Raw genomic sequence first — 22,869 nt, 5'->3', positions numbered from 1 at the left:
AATTAGGACACGGTTGTCTTAGGTTGTCACAGGCAAATCACTCGCATCCCAGACAATACCTACTGCAAACAGAAGGGAAAACTTTGGACCTCAAAAATGTATGTGGTTACCGTTGGCTCAGGGGAACACCTAGAGGGCATTTGGTTGGCTTATATTTAGTAGGTTAGCTCTTACTGTCGTGTGTAGTTTCTTTTAGTTAGAGAGCTGAGTTTAAATTTCAAAAACGCTATTCTACTTAAGGCTTAAAAATCTATATTCCCGAGATTCAACAATCAGTATAAAAAAAAAATGCGATCCTCTAAAACAGGGGTCTCAAACTCAATTTACTTGGGGGCCGCTGCAAGTAGAGTCTGGGTTTGGCTGGGCCGCATCAAGTATTCCAAAAAACCCCTCTATTTCCTCAAAAAAAAGGCGCGGAACTGCCGGTTCTTTAAACCCCTAGATCTGATATGGTTGGTGCATTTCACAACAACAGACATCAAATTGTCAAACCTCAGGCATTTGCCGCAAAGGGTACTTAGCTAGCTTGACAACGGTTACGCCGCTGTCAGGAGACTACTATAGCCCATAAGTGACATGCGCAATGACAAAAAGTTTCAGAACGCGCGGGCCGCACTAACACTTAACTTTGATGTCAAGAAGGGGGCCACAAAATATCATCCCGCGGGCCGCAATTGGCCCCCGGGCCGCGAGTTTGAGACCCATGCTCTAAAACATTAAATTAACTAAGAAATACAACTATCGGCACCATTAAGTGCTTAATATTTTACACAGACGGTTATTTGAACCCTGCAACAAGGCAACATTGCAGTGAATAGATATGAAGCCAAAAGCAGAAATAATATACTTTCTAATTTTTTACAGATGACGTGACTCACCTTATAATTATTGAGATGTAACCTTAACTCAAACCCTGTCTTTAAACCTAACCCTAAATGTAACCCTTTGTAGATAGCTAGCTGCTAATTTAATTGTTGACTTGCACAGTATGCCAGTTTTGCTCGGTGACTCACTCAGTGCCTACATACTACCATCGCCCCACAAAGACTGGGAACAGAGGGGTACACACAGCTAGCCTGGGAACACAGCTAGCCTGGCTCTGTCCAAAACCCACCTATCAGCACCAATACAGCTCACTGGTTTACACCTTAAATCTCAATGTTCAACATTTACAAATGGCGTTTTTCCACTGCATGGTACCTGCATGGTATTTATATTCTGTGCTGTGTGACTGATTTTGCTGCTGTAACACCATAATTTACCATTTTTTTGGGATCAATAAATATCTATCTATCTATCTATCTATCTATCTATCTATCTATCTATCTATCCATCCATCCATCTACTCGACTTGGTTTTCCATTACAAAAAAGTCCCTGGTACCTGCTAACAGGTATTTGTTTTAGTACCACCTCAGTAGAGGTTCCAAGCGAGCTGAGGCGATACCAAAAGGTGAGGGGAAAACCTGCAGATTACTGACTGGTCGGAGAGCATCGTCACTATTCACTCCGCCATCATTGCCAGTGACAGACAGGGGGTGTCCTGAAAAAATCCTCCGTGTTCAAATAGTTTAGCCAGCGGTTGTTTTTTTTTGCTGCCTCCAGCTTCTTTTGAAACTAATTTGTCTTCAGGCTGTGGCAACAGCCACATGCCAGAATCAAAAACAACCCACCTTTGACATTCTGTGTGTGTCGCGTTAGGTCACAGCAGTTTCCTACGGATATGACAACCAGCCACACTCGCCTCACACGAGGCGGTATTAATCTGCAACGGACGGTGGGGGCACCGTGGCCGAGTCAGGTAGGTACCATTAATGGAAAAACGCCAAAAGAGAGCCAAGCTAAATGGCTAGCGAACTCTCAACAAGAAAGCAAATTACCATATTTTCCAAAAGTATTTGATTAAAAGACTGTCCACAAACCTCAATAAAGAGTATAATAAAGGACGCGGTAAAGGTAGATAAGCTTTATCTGAGTGTACCCACGTAAATCTTTATTAGCTAAATTGGAAAATAAATATTAAACGGTAAAAAACGCCAATTACTGTACCTGATATTATTGGTAAGACCAGTATCGGGGTCTACAGCGCTGACCCGGCCCACAGTGCAGGCCGGCGGGCAGTTTTCAGATACGTCCATGAGGTATCGGGTTCGGGAGAACCTTGGCGGCTCGTCTGCATCCAAAACTGCTACTCTGATGGAGGCCCGGTCCTTGAAGGGGCCTCGACGCAAGAAGCGAGGATCAACTATGGGGTTGAGGACCTCAACAGATAACGAGTAAGAGCTCCGGCTCTCATAGTCGACGGCCTGGGGAAGACAATAGAGAAGGGTTTCTTAGTAGAGAGAAAACATATTACATGTAGAAGTATATAATCCTCTAAGGTTTAGACATGCTCTTACTGTGAAATAAGAAGGGTGACACTTTTTAGTAGCAAGAAATTATGCAAATGCCACCGCTAAAAACATCAGTTCCAATGAACTGCCTTTTGCTTTCATTTAATCCAATTCTCCCACTAAATTTTCCAAAGATAACTGCTACATTACATATCAAAAGCAGCGAGATGGCAAAATAATTAATTATTTCAACAATAACTCAGCTCACAGAGGCTAGAGAATGGTCCAATCCAAAATCCGCTGAGAATGATATGGAGTAAATAATACCATGGTTACCCTACACGGTGTGTGGTTTGGAGTTTTGAAGTGATAACTTTGAGTGTGGTTGTTGTGGGTGGATGCTTAGATTGTGGGTTTGTGTGAAGTAGGAAAAGAAATTCATGAGGTGTTGATGTTACAGCATTACCAATGAGATTCCCGATTCCCAAGAGTTGAAAGGATTTTTGAGAGCTCTGACACGGAAGTAACTACTTGTGTACATGTTTGATATTGCTTAAAAGTTGATGTTGGGTTATTCTTGACATGCTAAGACTAGAGCATATATAGCTGTAGAGTTCACTGCCAGGAAATTGAATGGTGATGATGTATTTGGAGGAGTTGTATAAGATTAGTGCTGCTATCTAATGCAGTACAGATGGATGTAACCATGAGGATATTTGCAATGAACGTTTTATCTCGCTCCTGCATTGTTTGGTGCTGCACTGTTGGCAACACACTTGGAACTGTGTTGGTGGATACCTGGCAGCTGGCAGGTAGTGTGTTTTGTTATAATGTTACAAACATGTTGGTAGGAGTAGTTCCAGACCTTGTAAAATACTGTGGGAGTGAAACGTGGACAGACTTGTTTTTGTATGAATGGATTTGGGAGTTCACTTTCAGAGGTATTGCAGATCGGCAACAGCTGCGATGTCAACAAACAGTTGCTATGAGCAATATATTTTCCTACATTGAAATTGAAAACAGAACCACCCAGTACTTTCATAAAAAAAAAAAATTGTTTATAACATCATCTCCATGGCAACTCTGCAGTCACCGTGGAGACTCGTACCTGGCTATGAGAAGCGTTGACAATTCCTTTGTATCCTTGCATCTACACAGGTAGAAGAGATTTAATTTGGGATAAAGGCTCAGGACCCAGTGATTGTTTGTTACTGAGAAGTTATGAAGCCTATTTGTCAGAGGTGTCCGTGTGATTGCGTACCGCTCTCCCACCAGCTCTGAAGAGATCCTCTGATCGGATTTGCCGAGATGATTGGTAGCAAGGGCAGGAGGCGCGCACACAAGTAATCATATACATCCGCTTGCACGCACGCACGAGTACACACACACACACGACATACATTGGCTGTTGATTACTACGTTTCAGAAATGCAACATGTTTTTGGTCTGGGTTTGAAATACCTGTTGGAGTTTGTAAGCACAAGTGGTTCTTTTGAACATTTTTTGAGTCTGTCCTCAGATCCTTTGTCAGTATGTGTGGGTCCTTAACTGTGCATATGAATCATCTCAGTGTGATTGGCACAGAGAACCATGTTGGACAGAGGATAAATAGGCTCCCCGGCAATGCAGAATATTCACTGTCAGATTCAAACAGGGGGAAAAAAAACATTCTGAGGATCCCAGCGGCAGTGAGAATATTGATATGCTGTCGTTCATGCTCTCTCCTTCCTTTTGGATCTCTCTTTTTCTATTTCTTCATTTCTGTTCTTCCCTTTTTTTGAGCTTTAAACCCGCCTCACAAAAAAATCAGCAGTTTTAGAAAGAAGTGGTGACTGATTAAAGATTATGCAGAGAAAAGGGTGAATTGGAAGACGGTGAAATGTTGGCAATTTGAGGCAATCTCTGCAGAAAAGATAAATAAACAAAATGAATTGTCTGTGAGTGTGTGTGTGTAGACGGGGTTAAGGTGGGTAGAAGGAGGGAAAAAGGTTCTCTAACAGGGTCCCCATTACAGGGAGAGAGAGACAATCTGTCTGAGGAGGAGAGGTGTCACTAACACTGTGAGCACACACTCATCACCCCCGCCCTCCCTCAATCCAGCACTCCATCACACCGCTCCCTCTCCTTCGCCAGCTCACACACTCCATCACCCACCCTCCTACGCGCCCACCACCCATCTTTTTTCCCCCTAGTGTGTGTGCGACAGGGGCCAGTTCTGACAAACCCCAACGCACACACTCATCTTTCTCCCTCATTTGTCTGTACAGGAAGCACTTATCACACAGCGACCCGACCAGTTTTCAATGTTTTTGTGTTTTTCTGTCTGGTTCACGTGTTTTGAACCGATGTGAACACTCCTCACAAGTGTTTTCAGACACAAGTGCACTGGTGGCTCTTGGGAAACACATACACACACCTTAAAGTTGCACTTGCTCTGCACTTTCCATATAATTGTGTAATACTTATTGTGTCTGATTATGTATTGTGTTTTTTGTGTGTTATGCCTCTGTAAAGCGTGTCATAAATAACTTACTTTTTTACTTACTTAAAGAGCAACTTAACACCGTGTTTAAGCTTGAACAGGCACTCACATAATAACAAATATATATATTTGAACTCTGACACACACCACAGCCATTTATCATCCATTTTAATTTCTAGATATTATGTGGGATGGTAAAAATAAATACATCTGTAACTCTCCTTATAACGTCTATACTATTTGGAAGCCGCTCGCATTTCAGTAGTGCCACCCAAAGCATCTTTCTTACTGGCTGAAATTAAAATTCCATTCTGCCCGAGTCACTAATGGCCAAGATCAATATTTGGTTTTAGGTATTATTATTAGGACTTTTTGATTTCTTTTTACTCATTTTATAATGTGTTTGTATATTGGATCTCACAGGGCATGTGCAATACTTTATATATATTTTGTAATGTATTACTGTTTCTTGTGGCTTCAGTACATATACACTACCGGTCAAAAGTTTGGAGTCACTTACAATTTTCCATACCACTCTATTATAGACAGAATAACAGCTGATCTGAGTGGGTGGCTGATCTTTAATGCAATATCTACACTGCCCATTATCAGAAACCATTCATTCAATGTTCCAAAGGTACATTCTGTTTACTAATCTGATCTCATTTTAAAAAACAAACGCCAAACAAACAAGCCTTTTGCAATGATGTAAGCACATAATGTAATTGCTGCATAACTGCTGCCCTGGTTAAGAAAACATTGCAACTTATATACTAAACTTTTGACCGGTAGTGTATATACTGTTTTAAAAGCCTTTGGACACCCACACAGGTGATTTCAGTTATTCTGGCTATTCTGCTGTAGCCTGACATCCTACTCAGATTCTAGTCAGAATAGAAGTCTGATACTGCTCCATTGGGCTGTGATTATGGGGCGTGTTTCAACCAAACCAGAAAAGAAAATGCCTCTGCACTCAATTGGATAGACCTACAACCAATCAGAGCAACGGAGATCATCGGGCCAGCTGATGAATTAAACTTTTGCTGAATCCCAGAAGGACAGGAAAAACATCTTTCCAATCAACAAATGCCTTGATCGCGGTTCTCTATTTCTCTTTTGAAATGAATGCGCTGTCAATATCTTCTATAACAGTCGCGATGGCGGAATCTACACATCTCAATTCTCCAGCAACAGCCATCTTTGTTGTAAATGAATTCAACTCAGGCGCTCATTGGTGACGTGGTTGATTACGTTACTGTTGATCATCTCTCCATTATCGTATAAAGCCCACCTTGACAAACTGATTGCTCCAAACCGCTCTGGTTTGAGGATAGTTGCTCCACAACAGATCAACTCCAGACTGAACGTTTCCAACCTCCAAATGTTGTGGGCGGGGCTAAGTTCTGCTCAAGTTGAAACTGGAACTGATCGTAGAAGGGAAGTTATTAGGTCACAAATCCTTTCTACCAATTAGAATGATAAAGCTGTCATTTGTCCTGCCCTAACTGATGCAACAGAGCTAACAAGAGACAAGACAAGACACATGTCAATCAGTCCATACACACCCACACAGTACTGGGAAGAGGTCCAATCAGCCAGATCACTCTAACTAAAAACACCTGTGTGGGTGTTCAGGGCCTCAACGTTAATTGCAGCTGTGCGTAGCAGTAATGCCCAAGCACAATTTCCCCTCAATGACAAAAAGTATCTTTTATCTTAAGAGGCAATGGAGAGTGACAGTAAAGGGGATGTGAAGGAGTGCTAGAGAGGCACAAACACTGCAACACTGGTCAACACTGTAATCTAACAGCTTACAAGAAGTAGAGGCAGTATTTATACTACTGTAGTAGTATTCTCAGTTGAAGTTCTCAAGCTTACATACTTCAGACAGGAAAGTGAAAGTAATAAAGTGGTTCTAAAAAGTTACTTTGAGTTAAGTTACTCTTTAAAGACACTCTCTTCTTGGGACCTTCCACTTCTTCTATGCATTATCATAAAACAATAAATGAAGAAAATAAGTGTACATGCAAGTGCTTAAATTAAAATTATTAGGGCCTATTATTATTTGCTCGGTTGGTAAACGGAAAATGAATCAACATCTTTGAGAATTGATTTGAATGATCAAGCAAAAAGCTTCTCAAATGTGAGGATTTGCTGATTGTCGGTTAATTTACACTCTATATACCATCATTCCGTTTGGTAGAGTTCTTTAAACAAAACAAGCGGTTTGAAGACAATTCAGTGCTCTAGAAAATTGTGATTGGCATTTTTGTTTTTACCATGTTCCGACCTTTTACAGATATAAATAATTCATAATGAAAAACATAATCAACAAATTACACTTAAAAACGTTTCAGTCGTAGCGCATAATGTTGCCTTGTTGTTACACACACACACACACACACACACACACATACACACACCACACACACACACACACACACACGCTCTACAAGTGTAACGTCCTCCTGTCCTGCAATTCTGCCAATGTTCTTTTTGAAATTCAAATTTCTCTTTACAATTTCCCTTTAAAATTTGCTTCACAGTTAGCAGAAATTAATTAGCTCACCTGCATGCTAGACTGGTGATACATTATACATTTCTTCACTGAGAGGCCGACCCATAGGCATGCATGCTCTTTTGAGAAAGTGTGTGCACGTGTGTGTGTGTGTGTGTGGTGTGTGTGTGTGTGTGTGTGTGTGTGTGTGTGTGTGTTGCACCTTGGCAGCTAGAGTTCTTTATTGTTTTGTGCATTCTAAATCAAGATCATACATCACATTTGTCTGATGACAAACACAGCTTTGGACATTTCTGCCAACAAGCACAACTGCAGAGTTGAGAGAACAAAGGCTCTTCTAAATCTCCCTTCTGACTTTGTTCTTCCTCTGCCGCCATCCCTTTCCTCTGTCACTTGTCTCTTGTCTTGTTTCACTCTCAGATACCCCATGGTTTCCTTTTTTCAACTTACAGTATGAGCAAGACATTGGGCTCTCTTTTTCTTTTGCTCTTGCTCTCTCCATCTCTCTCTCTCTCTTTTTTCCCTCTGAGGAGATTAACACAATCTCTCGTCCGCGTGAGAAAACAAACGCAGATAATCCTGGGCGCGCTGCTGGCGTGTGACCGAGGATTAGCCAGCCGTTTTAAGTGAGAGCATATGGAAATAATAACGGAAAACTGACACATGCGCGAGCTGGCTTGTCCCCCAGGTAAGATGAATGAAAGGCGCTCAAATAGCAAGCTTACACAGCTCACAGCACCCTGAAAACATACCTCAAAAGGGAACCTCCTGAATTGGGATACTGCTGGATTCGTAGTAATGGTGTTGTGACATGCCTTGTGTTGCATTGAGTGATCCGACATTCAATGCTATTAAATTCAGTATACAAGTGTAATGAGGTGTTGTGAAATTGGGGCATTATCGCAGTTTTATTTTTTTTTGTGTCCTTGCTGCATCAGTGGCTGTAAATGCTCTCACAATCAAAACACACTGAGCCTTTATTAAATCATCATGTCTGATTTAAATGTTTAATATCTGCATCCATCACCTGATGGCAAGACAGTCTGTCTTTATCCTTTTCTTTTAATTGCCCCACGTTAAAGCAAATAATAAGCTATAGATTTTAAGGAAACCTCAGCCATTATCATCAGTTAGAGGTTCCATAAATGTTAGCCTGTAGCCATTAGGGGGCGCTGCTGCAGAGCAATGTCAAGGAACTACTGTACCTACCTGAGAGTGTTATGCTAATTCTTCAATTACCTGCTACTTACGCTGTGGCCTTGTTCACATGCTGTATCAAAAATCTATTAGCAGCAATATGTACATTCATTATCAGCAATATTTAATAAAAAAATAACTAGTAGTGGAGCAGAGCTGACTGGTTATGAGAAAAAAATAGAAGAATGAGAGAACATAAAACAACATACAAGAGAAAGTACACAGAATAAAGCAATTTAAATTGAATGGAGGAAGAGTCCATGTGTGTGTTACTATGTGGCTGATTTTGTGTGCATGTATGTTATTATTGCTGGATGTGTGTGTGTGTGTGTGTGTGTGTGTGTGTGTGTGTGTGTGTGTGTGTGTGTGTGTGGTGTGTGTTGTGTGTGTGTGGTGTGTGTGTGTGTGTAAGTGAATTAGAATGAGGTGACCTGGGCTGAGTCAGAGCCAGAGACAAACAACACACGCTGTCTGACATGGCCTCTAGACACACAACCAGAAGCTAGGACAAGGCAAGGAAGCGAGCGATGGGGTGGGGAGGCTGTGTGTGTGTGTGTTTGTGTGTGTGTGTGTGTGTGGTGTGTGTGTGTGTGTGTGTGTGTGTGTGTATGTGTGTGTGTGTGTGTGTGTTTTTGCATCTACTTGCATTTTAGCTTGTGTGTCTCCCTGCCTTGCATATTTGGACATGTGTGGGGAGATCAGACAGACAGAGAAAGCGAGAGAGAGAGCGAAAGAGAGAAAGAGAGAGAGAGAGAGAGAGTAACAAAATGCAGAGAGACAGCGGCTGATGATGAGAAGGGGGTGAGGGTGGGGTTGGGAGAGGGGAGATAGAGGGAGAATGGGAGAAGGAGAGAAATCTTTTTATTGCTGGGGGTCTCTGTGGGGCTCACAGTAAATAAGCAGTGATAAGCAGCAGGCAGCTTCAGTCGGCACCCTGACTTGCAGGCTGTTAATGACCCAGCTTCTCTTGCGTGTCATCCACCGAGCCCTCGCCTTTCTTTCCATGCCTTTACCGTGTTCTCTTCCTCCCTCTGCTCATCTGCATGTCTCCCACAGTCTTCTTCATCTTCATCTGTCTGATTCTCTCTGTCTGCCTTCTCCTCCATTTTGTCATTACATACTCCCCCCTCCACTAACCCACCTCCCATCATCTGACACATCATTCTGAGGTGAGGACGAGCACCGCAGCATGCCTCTCCGTCTCAAATGAGGAATCACGCCTCTTTGCAGCTCTTTCTCCTTCGTTCCCTACAGTTTAAACACAGAGCCGCAAGGTCAAGTGAGTTATACTGATGTGTGCCTCTGTAGATATCTCTCTCTGTGGTTTATTGGTGCTTGTGTAGGTGTGCTTCTCCGTTATCTGTTGCTGCCTGTGTGAGGGAGTGTGCATCTTAGATCAAGGGTTAAAGAGATTCAACCCACAGCAGTGAGATGACCAGCAAGGTCAAGGCCGACTCTACTGGAACACAAATTGTTCCAATCGGAAATCTCTCCTTCTCCAGGGCCACACAGATCATCTGGTTTCCCTGTTCACATTTTTCACAGTTTTACAGGCTTCTGCCTCTGGAAAATGGGTACTGGGGCATGTTTTCATATTAACACACCTAAACATTTATGCAAGCATTCAAAAAATGCTTTTTGATTGTGTTTTTTGGTTCTGAGTCACAGAATGGAAACTGAGGGGGAGCTTGACGCTAATTTTACGTTAGTTGTAGCCTATCTTACATGTTTGTTATTCGTCCTGTGTGGATTCCCTGCAAGGCTAAAGCCCTTTTTAACATATTCAAGTCGGATCTTTTTCTATTTGTGTTGTGTTGAGTTTTCTGTAGCACACCCACCTTCCCACATAATCCCAATACTGCTATAGAGCTACACTTGATTTCTAAAATGGTGCCTTGCAGCATCTGTGCTCAATATATGTTCAACTTAGCTTGAAAGCATCCAAAATGAATCCACATGTAACCTGTGAGTCTTCATTTATCTAATCTTTCACCCATAGAAGCAACGCTGGTCTAATCTATTTATCTGCCTCTCTCGGTACCTTTGTAGAGGGATTAAAGCAACACAGAACAGCATGAAGGAGGCCATGTTGTAATACTAATTGTGTGTTTTGTTTGTGTCTTTGAGATCACTGTGGCTGAATCTGGTGGGAGGAATACTGCGGGTGGGAGATGTTTACTGTGTTTGTTTACATGTTTTCCTGCCTATTTTGCCAGGCGCCCAGCACATGTTGAATTGAACGACTCTCCTTTTACACACAGCAGGTTGCTGTTGCTCTCACTTCTGCTCCCTCCCTATCTCTAAGTTTTTTTTTTTCCGTTTTATCTCCCTTTTTTTTTACCTGCTTGTCCTACTGGATGGGTATGTTACCTCCCTGTGCCATTCAGTCTCTAGCTGTGCTAATGTATGTCACCGATTTCACAGCTCTTGCTGTCTCTGCATCTTTCTCTCCCTCTCTCTTTGCATTCCTCTCTCTGGTTCCTTCATGCTCTTACTTCCTTGTTATACTGCACTCTCTGCTGTCAATGCCTCACAGGACCTCATTTTAACTCTCCTCCCTCAGTGCTTCCATCTTCTCTCTCCTTCTCCATCCCTACTCGTTCCTCTCATTCCTGGGTCCTTGCCTTGCCATTTCTTTATTCTTGCATCTCTTACCGTATCCAGTCCTCTCCCTGCCTCTCTGCTTCTCTTCAAAGGAGCTCATAGTGGGCTTGGAAATCCTGCTCAACACACCACCTCCAGGTGCGGGTGGTTTTAACGAATCTTACAAACCCCAAGGCTGAGAACTAGCACAGTGATGAATTCACTCACACACACACACACACACACACACACACACACACACACACACACACACACACACACACACACACACAAAGTATGCATTGGCTACCTAAATTTGAGAACACACCAGTGTGCACTCACCAGTAAAAATACCACAAACTCACAGCTTCACTTATATAGGCTTTGAATAGAAAAAGCTGTTATTTTCTGCAGATTGTCTCTATTCTTAAAAACAAGCTATCTCCCAATCGGAAACATTTCAGAAACTTTAGGACCATATATGATGAGTTTTCAAATACTATTATGGGCATACTAGTTTGGAGACTTTTCTTCAGCTTAGTTGAGTTGTCTGAAAAATGTAAAACTCCCTTCAAGTGTAGGGATATACTGTTTTTCTGGACTTTGTGGGGTTTTAGACAAAACCAGGAATAGGAAAACGCCACCCTGGACATTGTAATGGGCATTGTCAGTGTTTCCTCATGCACTTTTATTCCTGCTATTACAAACATTCATCATATCAGTTCTGGACAACATTACCAATATTTTACATTTGAATGATATGGTTGCCAATATTTTATGTTTTTCTTTCTGCCTTCCCCACTCTGCCTGTTGCTTCCAGTCCATTCATGAGAAGCCTTATGCTTTCATAAAGTCAAGTAGATCAATCTCATCATAATACACAAACATGTTCTACAACATACACAAATGCGTGAAAACACTCTTGCATTGAAATGCATATACTGTAACACCCTGTGTAGTGCATATTACAAAGAATACACAACACAACACAAGTACACAGCACACACTCTAATGACTGTCATCCTCTAGATCAGAGAGGTGGCTGACAGCATGGAGACACATATGTATTTTTATTGAAGTGTCAAGTGAGGAACTTCTGTAGGGCTCATTTGAAATGAAAGCATATCTCAGACATGCCTCTCACATGGCCCCTCTTAAGTCTACATTACATGTGAGTGCAGAGGCCCACGTCCTTGCCATGAGACAGACACATATATATATATGTATGTTACAAGGCACACTGCTAATGAGTGGGTGTTGCCCCCCGCCGTGCACACATATTTTCCAATATGCATGTGATTATTGGAGATGACAGGCAGCTTAGGGGGATGTTTGAAATTGAAATCATCTATTATTACACTAAAGGGAACCATGAGCCAGCTGGACTCAGGATGGAAAGGCAGCGCTTCATTGATCCGTCTGTACATGCAAATGCTCCGCATGGAAAACCTTTGCTGAATGGCAACAGTCAAAACGCCTTAACACTGGTCAAAACATGCAGCAGCTGCAAATAACACTCAACTCAGCTGCCACAAACATTTGCATCTGGATGTGGCATGCTTTGATTGAGTTTTGTGTGGATACTTCAATATGTTTGCTGTAAACAGATGGAAATATTGATTTTAAAAAAGGCGGCTGGCTCTTAGTGAATCAAGAAGGAAATTCATTTGTCAGAAACCCATTACACCAGTCGTATCTGATTGGAGTCAAAGACGAAGAGCAGGTGAGATGAATATAGATCACCTGTTCAAAAATTCTCACTGAAAAGGCTGCTGAGAGATGACTCATGTCAAATCTTTTAGGCTTACACAGTATTTTGTATACAATATAGACAAAACAAAACTCCTCGTATGTCATCTCCTCTCCAAGTTTCATTAGTTAGTGAAACGGGGTATCCCCATACACTGGTGTTGATCTGTCAGTCTGGAAGCTTACCAGTTCTTTGTAGCTGGCTGGGTTACAGGTACACGATACTACACTCAGGGCAATTAATCTAGGGTTTGTTCTGTATTACATATATTACTTACTTAAGTTAAGATTTATATAACATGTAGCCTATGTTTTTAGAGGACATGGTCAGCCGTGGCTACCCACATACCATTGTTCACTGGGTGTGTCAATGCAACTTTTTAATTGATGCCTGAACGCATCCTAGCTCTGGGGAGTGCAGACATTAATTATCTATAACACGTTAATTCATGGAGTAAATCATAGAGAGTATATGATCAGTAGTAACCCCACAAAATTGTAAAATCTAGCCCTCTTCTTATCTGTGATTATATACGCTGTGTCGTCTTTGTTTACATTTGACCAGTTAGACACAGCATAGTAATTAAAGTGCCTATATTATGCTCATTTTCAGGTTCATAATTGTAATATGAGGTTGTACCAGAATAGGTTTACATGGTTACATTTTCAAAAAACACCATATTTTGTTGTAGTGCACATTGCTGCAGCTCCTGTTTTCACACTGTGTGTTTAGGTCTCTGTTTTAGCTACAGAGTGAGACATCTCACTTCTTTACTATCTTTGTTGGGAGTCGTACATGCGCAGTAGCTAGGTAAGATCACATCAGCGAGATAACTCTTTCTCAAACTTTGGTCAGTACAAGGCAGGATTGGCTGGGAGACTTCTAAAGCCAATAAGATGTATTTGCTTTACCCTGTCTATTGGCACAGCCCACTGCACAACAAGAAATAACCATTTTGTTATATGAACAAACATGTACGCATTTGGCTTTGTCTACAGCAGGGGTGGGCAATTAATTTTTACCGGGGGCCGCATGAGCAACCCGAGCACTGCTGGAGGGCCACATCGACAATATTTCAATTAAATTTTGCTCAGCATTATTTTTGATATACCGTAAGATAAATGGTAATAATTTCATTTAACCTAACTTAACTTTTACAAAAGCAGATTGCTTTTGATGGTTTTATTTAAACTCTTAATCCTTAAATATTTATTAGGCTATGTGAAATTAAAATGAAATTAAAATAAGAAAAAAAAAACAATCATTGAATTGCTGATTGAAACTGCATCTCTGGGGGTGTGAAGTTTGGTAAAAAGTCCTAGTTGGGTTTGCAGTTTTACCATCAAACATCAGCCTCCCTTGAGCGTCATCAGACAGATTCCGGTATTTATCCTCATGCTTCGTCGTGTAGTGGCGATTCAAATTATGATCTTTAAACACAGCAACCTGTGAACCACAAATTAAGCACACGGCTTTACCTCTACTTGGCAGTCCATAGGCTCGTTCGAAAACACGGCATTCGTCATCAACTTTTCTTTTTTTGGCGTGAGCGGACATCTCGGGGGTAACCGGGCATCACTCGTCGCTGTGCACCTTTACTCACAGGTTACGCACGGACACACGTCCATAAATGACACTTTTCAAAATAAAAGCAGCACAGTTGTATTGCACGCACGACATTGATGTTTTTTAAAAATTATTTTGTAATTTGTGATTGCTGCTGTTCACCTTCACTCACAATCACGCATGTGCATACGTCCACACGGAAGTAATACAACGCTTTTCAAAACAAAAGCAGCACTGTTGTATTGCACACTCGACATAGATATATTTTAAATGTATTTTGTAATTTATGATTGGCAACACGCGGGCCGGACTGGGACGCACAAAGGGCCGGATGTGGCCCGCGGGCCGTAAGATGCCCAGGTCTGGTCTACAGCATAGCTCTTTCGCCGTCATGATGTTCATAATTCATGCGAACAGAGCGTGACGTCACAAGCAAATATGTGACTATGTGCTCCCCCCATCGTAGTCATATTTCATTCTCATGACATCTTAATGACCCTTCTGTCCTCCCCTGTTCATCTGTTCCACCCCGCCTCTCGTACCAACTCTTTTTCAGCCCCTCCCCCTCAGTCCACCCTGCTGTCTCTGTCATCTTCCCCTCACCTTGTTCAGCGTGATGACCGCCTCTTGGTTCACTCCGGTGATGTTGAATGTTTCTCCGGTCTCCCCCTCCAGGATGGTATACTCCAGCTTAGCATTCTCGCCGAGGTCGGCGTCGGCCGCCGAGATGCGCCCTATCTCAGCCCCCGGGATGGCCAGCTCGGAAACGGAGAAGGACCACATACCTGGGAGAGACACATGACAACAGCACATATTAGGGAAGCCATCTTTGTCACACTTAAACGTAAACATTGAACATTTGATTTTGTCTTTGGCCCTTTTTTTCAAATAGCTGTTTTCCACCTGTGCTGAGCAAATTGTTTTCAATATTTCATTGAGATAAGGCGGCATTTAATTAAACAGAACTGAGAGGATGAAGGAGAGAGATACAGTAAAAGAAGAGAAAGGCAGAATGTGTGTTTAAGTGCTCGGCATAAAGATGGTATTAAAAGCCAGGAAGAACTATGGCCAGAAAACCTGCTGTAAAAAGATAACTAAATTAAAAGAACAACACTGAAGGAACAGAGATAAAGAAAAAGCAAAGATTACAGCTATGAAAAGACATTTGAACTTGACAACATGAGCCAACTAATCATCATCACAAACATCCACTTTTTAGTCTCTGAGTCATGCATTCCTTCCTTCTGCTAACAAGAATTAATCAAGATAACAGGCTCTTTCATGTCCGCTGCAATCATATTTAAACATGCTGGTTTTACTTTTAGTGCTTGGCCCATTAAAGCAGCACATTATTAGAGTCCTTCTGCTGGCTTTGCAGTTTACATACATTGGGGTACACACATTACATTTCTCTTGTGATTCACCCGATACACCTATGGGATGTATATAGGGAGAACATCTGTGAACTCGGACTGCTGCATAAAAAGCACACATGCACTCATAACTTCAAATATCCACCAACCACTTTAGTTGAACCTAACACACACAGGGACACAGCTGCCACCAGCTGCACTGACAAGAATATGTATGGTAGGGAAGATAGAAATTGAGCGAGGGAAGGGGTAAGATCTAACCATTTGGCTTGCACACAGAACAGACAGGCTCATTCAAACGGAGCTGTTATCTGGAGCTGAAGCTAAGGCAATCAGATAGACCTGTAAATGTGAGAGAGAACAACGTCGCACAAAGACATTGGGTTGACAGAATAAAAGATAGCCAGCACTTAAGCAAGACGGTATCTGGGTCAAAACTCAGTCATATGAATTCTGTAAATCTGACAACATCACAGCGAGACAAGGTTGTTTCACTTTGAGGATAAGGATAACGGTTCACACTTCCGAGTGGCATCACCAAACAAAGTTATCACCCAGCAGGTAAAGTCTTAATTATTTTTAAAAGCAAGCCAAGGGTTTCTCACACCAACAAGTCCTACAACGTGAACAACTTAACAGGTTATTTGTCTGTGCCTTCCATCACAAAGATCATTTCTCATTTTCCTGATCTGTCACCTGTACAGATACATTTTGGTTACGAGTCATACCTAGGGTTTATAAATACAAAGGTTGTGGCCCCCAATGCTACTCCAAACCCCCAGACTCAATTATATATACTATTTGGATATTCTGTTTCTATGTCATATATTTTTTTTTGTTATTCATTGTATTTTCTGTGCATTTCCCACGATGAATGTCTAAACAGAAAACTGGGATTAGTGACAGTTAGTTAGTTAGTCATGACAGTTATGGAAACATGGGGGGAGGGGTGATCTTGCTCGGTTTTGTTTTGAATTTACTTGAAACGTCAACAGAAGTGACGTCATGCGGGAACTCATAGTGCACCTTCAAGGCTTGTCTACACAAAGTCTGACTGAACACATATGCCTCTGTATTAATCAGTACAGCACTCCACCTTAAGGGTTGCAATTTACTCACGTTTTATAAATTTGTTTAATCATGTTTTTCTCACGTTTTACTTACATTTTATTCACAATTTGCTTACCAGAAGAGGTCACAAGTCAGGAAAACACTGAATTTTTGAGTGTTTGACTAAAAGACTAATGCTGTCGTTTTCTGGTGAGCCCAGTCTTCATTACCTTGATGGTTTTACACAAGCTACCTCCTAATATTTGGGCCAAATCACCTCATTTTTTTAAAGGTTAAATTACCTGTTTGACTACCACTTTTTATAATATTACAAAGTACATTGTAGAGTTAACTAGAGCTTATAAAATTAATGCTGTCCTTGATTCTTTTACTTCTTGTCTAAAGGTCACTTCCAGGTATTGCCTCTATTGTCTGTACAGAACACGGACTGCAAAAACTGAATACCACTTTGAATTCCCACTGACAAAACAAAGTGTCACCCTTGCAATAAGAACATCTGCGGAATAATGACTTAACACTGGATCAGGAGAAGGAGTTCACGAATATAAATAGATATGACAGAAGGGAATAATCGGTAACCCTGTCATTTCCCCAGCTGACAAACAGTCATCAAATTAGGAATCAGCCTGTTATTGCTGTGGTAATAAGAGTCAGTATATTTGCATGGACAAATCTCTAAAATTACAACAGCCAAGATAGATTTGATGGGATTAGAACAAATTCCCTCCTGATGAAGATGATATCATAGTTTATCATTCTTCAATAAGTTACCCTTTGTAATAATGCTGTTTCCCAGCTATGATCTCCATGTTTACTTGATTGGCTTCGATTAATTCTCTTCTGGAAAATACAACATAAATCAAATGTATTATTTATTTATTAGTGTTTCCACTTTCTGGCTGCTGCTGTAATGGCTGTGAGATTTTTGCCAGCTGTTTCTCAATGATGATTACATTACAGCACAAATAACACAAATTCCCCACTGACATTTGATTGGGATTTGTTAAATGTGCTTAAGTGTTTAGCAGCTATAGCTAGCGCCACAGCATTTCCTTTGCACACATCCCAAGCAGTGAGAGTGACAGTAGCATTACGCTCACTGCTGGCCTTATGGCTCTAAAGGGCCATGAATTGGCCACATTATCATATACTGCTCTCCAGGCTGCTCTTTACCCACTTTTCTTTTTTTTTTACTTTACCTCATTTACCTCCTGGTGAACAAATGCGTCCTCCTCCTCCTCCTCCTGCTGCTGCTCCTGCTCCTCCTCCTTCTCCTTTCCCTCTTCTGCAATTTACTCAGGGGGTTACACTAGATGCTCTCGAGCAGGTTTCCCACTGCTTAAAGTGTAATGTCCAGGAAGTGATGGCTGGTTTCAGTGCACTTACCATAACTCATGGACTAACAGCTACTTTTTGAAAAGAAACAAAACTGGACCTAGTAATTTAAGGTTACTTAAAAGTAGTCTGTGAACTCCAGGAGGAGGGAATTGCATGGAATAATTTAACCCACTTTTTTATAACACCCAACATACCTAACCTAACATAACCTACCCCTGTAGCGTCCGGTCCTGCATCCCCAGGCTCAGCTTTATCCAACTAAGACTCCTCAACTCTTGAGCTCTGAGGTCACTGCATGTCACTTTACCTTTATTTAATGCTGCTCATAAGTTTAAAAACTCATGCTAAAGTTAACTTAAAAAGAGGAATAAAAAAAAAATGATCTTGATCTTAATGCCTTAATTAAAAAACAATTGGAAAAATTCAACCTTTAATGACACCAATTGTCTCTGTGAATGAATAATGTATGGTGAATAAATAAATGTTCTTTCTTAAAATACATGGGGCCCAACATCATCACATACCCTTCACCATAATTAGAGATTGGCATGGAGCAATTTCCATGAAATCATCTCTTAATGCAAATCAAACTGAAATAAAGCCATGCCAATCTCTAGGTATGGTGAAAGGTATGTGATGATGGGGGGCTATTTTAATTTCAAAGGCCAAGGGAACTTTACCAGGATGCATAGTCTCCTCATCTATGAGATAACTGGTAGTTAAAAATAAAAATCTGCCTGCTTCTATGGGAATTTAACATAGGGGTGTGTATACAGTACTTAAGCCCGCTGTATGTTTATTTATTTACGATACATTATTAATTCACAAAGAAAATTGGTATCCTTAAAGGTTAGATTTTTCTAATTTTTTTTTTTGAAGATGAAGATCAATTTATTCCTCTTTTTAGTCAACTTTAGCATGGGTTCCAAAACTTATGAGCAGCACTGTATACTTTACTACTGTTTCACAACTGTTTAGACCTATAAACATATACAGTATATATTTATTATTTATTATTATGCATATATACATTACTAAATTCCTTTAACATTCAGTTGTATTCATTTTTCAATACTGCTTACACAAATTACCACTGCTTACTCCATTTTCATTTTAGCCCTATATGTTAACTTGCACTATATTTTGTCACATTTAGTTTTTACTTGCATGATTTTCTGTTTTTAGTTATTTAATGAGCATTTTTGGATGTGCCTGAGGCCTCACATTTTTAATATAGTCAACGAATACTTCTGTATTTGTTGTGCACATGACAAATAAAGAAACTAGAACCTTATTGCTCTCTGTGAATACTTTCTTACACTTCTTCCAGTCAAATTCCCTACACTCTCATATTTGAAAAATTGCCTCCAGTTCTTGAGAGAGATTACAAACACCACATGTTTTTTTTTCAGCTTGATCAATCGGCTGAAGTGCAAATTATTTGTAAGAGACCATTTTCATGCAAGTCTGTCTCATAAATATTACGCTTACATACTTTTAATTTGCAACAGCAAATATGTTCTGGTAGAATTGTAATGTTTTACCAGCATAATGAGAAAACCCAAGTTGAATGGACCACTTCTTCACTAGAGGAACTGTTGCTGGGGAACATAAAGAAGGAATGTACACGGACTTACGTTTTCAATGAAAGGAAATGTTGATGCTACATACGTTAATGGCTTCTATCGCGTAAAATATGGATGCTTGGTCAGGTGCCTTTGGCGTTGTTATTGATGATACAAGTCTTCTTTAGCATCATTTCTAAACGGGCCAGATCCATAAATAAATGATTTACGCACTTTACACGGTTGGTCGGGACTATTGATGTACCTTTTGATGCAATAAAGTTTAGGAAAAGATCTTGGCTGGGCTTATAAGAAGTATGTTTCTGTGACACGCAGGACAAGAACGGGACAGCTGGGTGTAGGAAATGAAGACAGCAACATTTTAGGCAAAGTGACACGTGGGACACAAACTCCGATCTACAGGGTGAAATTCCTGTGTTGTTTGACCCACCACCCAAACCACCCTCCCTAAGCGGAATTTCAAGCTTTCATACTACTCGCTACAGTTGACGCTCATAATACTACGTCATCTTCAAGCGCTGTATAGCTGCCGCTCAGCCCGGTGCGTTCTACACACACACTGAAGGTTGCTTTTTGCGTCATATCTGACACTGACAGCCACTGTCCAAGGTTTGGTATTTTACAAGTTTGGAGTGAGAATGTTGGGTTATCCAAGGTTGTGGCAAGAGTTTGTGTTTGACACTTTTCTTTTCTCAACATGACAATGCCCCCTGCTCAAAGCCATATCCATAAAGAAATGATTTGACTTGGTTCAGTTTGGAAGAACCTGTTCAGAGCCCTGTCCAACCTCACTGATGGATGCTCTTGTTGCTGGATGGGAGCGAATCCCTGCAGCCAGGTTCCAAAGTCTGAGATGTTCACAACTGGATATACATTTTTTGTACTACATGCTAAAAGAAAAGATTTTTGGGCCCAAGCACGTTATCGTGTGAACGTAATTTGTACTAAATGATAAAACATAAGAAACCATGTGTCACACAGTAATCTCTTGAGTAAATGTATAACTATATCTGACAGAGTATGCCAACCCCCACGTGGCTATGCAAGGGGTCTGCCCAAGAAGGGATAGCATGTGCCAATAATTCTACACAAAGTCCCGGTTTATGTGGCGTGACTACCATGCCTACCATCTGGGACTGACGCAGCACCAGAAGGCTGAGACAGAGACTCGAACATTAACAGCGACATTGCTAATGAGACAGCAAATTAGAAAAGTTATTTACCAGTTAGAGACTGCGGTTTCTATTGATCTGTGCTATTGTACGGTGAAACTGGGCAATGCACGCATACGCCGGCATGACAGCCCATCATGGGCTTTTTCTATCATACACACACACACACATAACAGCAGAGTGAAGAGCTCCAGCCTCGCTCTCTCTTGTAGACGCTTGCCACACACAGGGAGTGCTCACAAGGAGAGTGACAAAGGGGGTGTGATGCTGGCAAAGTAGGCTAGACTTACTCATTATCAGCTTTCTGCTCAAACAGGAGAGCAGCTGGCAACACAAATCATACATCATTCCCACCTGTGATGGACTAGGGGGAAAAGAAAAAGGGGAATCCAACAGGGGAGGGGGGGGGGGGGGGGGGGGGGGTAGTGAAAAGGTGAATTACGGGGAGAGATTCCCACCTCATTCTGCACATAAAGAAGCTCAGAAAGCAGCACAGGCCTCTGATAAGATGACACGTCAGATGAAAATAGAGACTGGCTGGGATTGGTCCTGTGCCTTTGTTCGCACAGGCAAAGTCATTAGAGTGGGCTGAGGAGAAACAGCATGGGTGCGCCGGTTCAATGCTTCATGTCTCACTAATATAGGTGCTACCTGCTGAGCTGGCCATAATTGCCCCACGGAGGGAAGATCGAAAGCCCTCCTGTGCTGTACTTGGGCACTACTTCACAGACAGGAAGACACTGTCTGCATGACTCTTTGTTCTAGTTCATGTCGGCCTGCTCTGATTCCCCTTGATACACTAAGGGACGGTTATTTAAACAATTAGCCAGGGACTGCCTGTTTTTGCAGTGATCAGATGAATAGTGCCATGCTGGCAGATAGATTAGTTAGAAATTAAGTGAAATGACAGGTGGTGAATATTTATTGGCGGGGTAGTTTAATTCAAGTTTAAATGCGCAGAAAAAGAGCTTAAATTGACATCCTCCTGTATGGAGAAGAGAGGGGAACTGGGATAATCTAAAATAGGAGGGGGACAGGGGGCAACTGTAAAAGGACGAATAAATGTGAAATTAAAGATGCAACATGAGAGGGATAGACAGATTGGGAAGAGAGAAATACATAAGGTGAAAAACCTGCAGGAGACCACTTTTTGAAGACAAGTGTGGACAAGGGCCTGTGCTGTAAAAGCACTCTGAGGAGAGGAGAAGAAAGGAGAGGAGAAAAGAAAAGAAGAAAAGAAGAGAAGAGAAGAGAAGAGGAAAGGAGAGGAGAGGAAATAAAAAATATGACTCAACTACGTGACTTGGCCGTGTCTTATCTGAAGCAGAGGCAGAGTGTTTACTCATGGTGGTAGTGGTGGTGGAAGGCGTCGAGTTTGGGAAGTCATTAAAATAATGTCTAGTTGGCTAAAGCGCACATACTGATTTTGAAAATAGCCTGAATAAAATCTGCATCCGTTTAGGGAGAGTCCATCACACAGGCACTCATACTCAAGAGGGCTTAAGGGAAAAGGCTAGAAACGGAAGGGAGGATCAAGGGAGAGAGAGTGTGATTTAGGCATCATCATGAGTGTTAGAGGCAGAGAGAAGGGGCATAGCTGAGACAGGGATGGAGAGATGGAAACGGTGTTTGCTGTATAGGCAGAATTTTTATTCTTCGCAGGCAACTACAGGGTTAAATCATACTGCATGCATTCAAAGTGAAAGTGAGGCCTTCTATCTCGGTGATGATGGGGTTAATAATAAAACAGGGTAGATATTTTTTCTTTACAGGCTCCAGGGCAAGCGGCATAAAACACTCCATGTTGCTGTTTAACTTGCCTTGTGTAGAGGTATAGAGGAAGGCCATTAGCCATTACTCAGCTCTGTTCTAATGCCATATGGAGTAGGAGGATGCCTGAG

General features: G+C 41.5%; 1 protein-coding gene across 4 annotated transcripts in view; it reads right to left on the bottom strand.

Annotated features, from left to right (window-relative positions):
* The window catches only part of cdh24b (cadherin 24, type 2b), a 160,370-nt gene that overhangs the window by 22,372 nt on the left and 115,129 nt on the right, over nucleotides 1-22,869 (bottom strand). For all 4 annotated transcript variants that reach the window (XM_032531471.1, XM_032531474.1, XM_032531473.1 and 1 more), the window contains 2 exons: nucleotides 15,032-15,213; nucleotides 2,049-2,305 (listed from right to left, as the gene is read on the bottom strand). In XM_032531471.1, coding sequence (XP_032387362.1) covers nucleotides 2,049-2,305; nucleotides 15,032-15,213 — 439 coding nt within the window. The remainder of the gene's footprint in view (nucleotides 1-2,048; nucleotides 2,306-15,031; nucleotides 15,214-22,869) is intronic.

The sequence above is a fragment of the Etheostoma spectabile genome, chromosome 12, assembly GCF_008692095.1.
Source record: "Etheostoma spectabile isolate EspeVRDwgs_2016 chromosome 12, UIUC_Espe_1.0, whole genome shotgun sequence".
Taxonomy (NCBI): Eukaryota; Metazoa; Chordata; class Actinopteri; order Perciformes; family Percidae; genus Etheostoma; species Etheostoma spectabile.
Note: the sequence above shows the minus strand (reverse complement) of the source record. Positions and strands in the feature narration are given on the sequence as shown.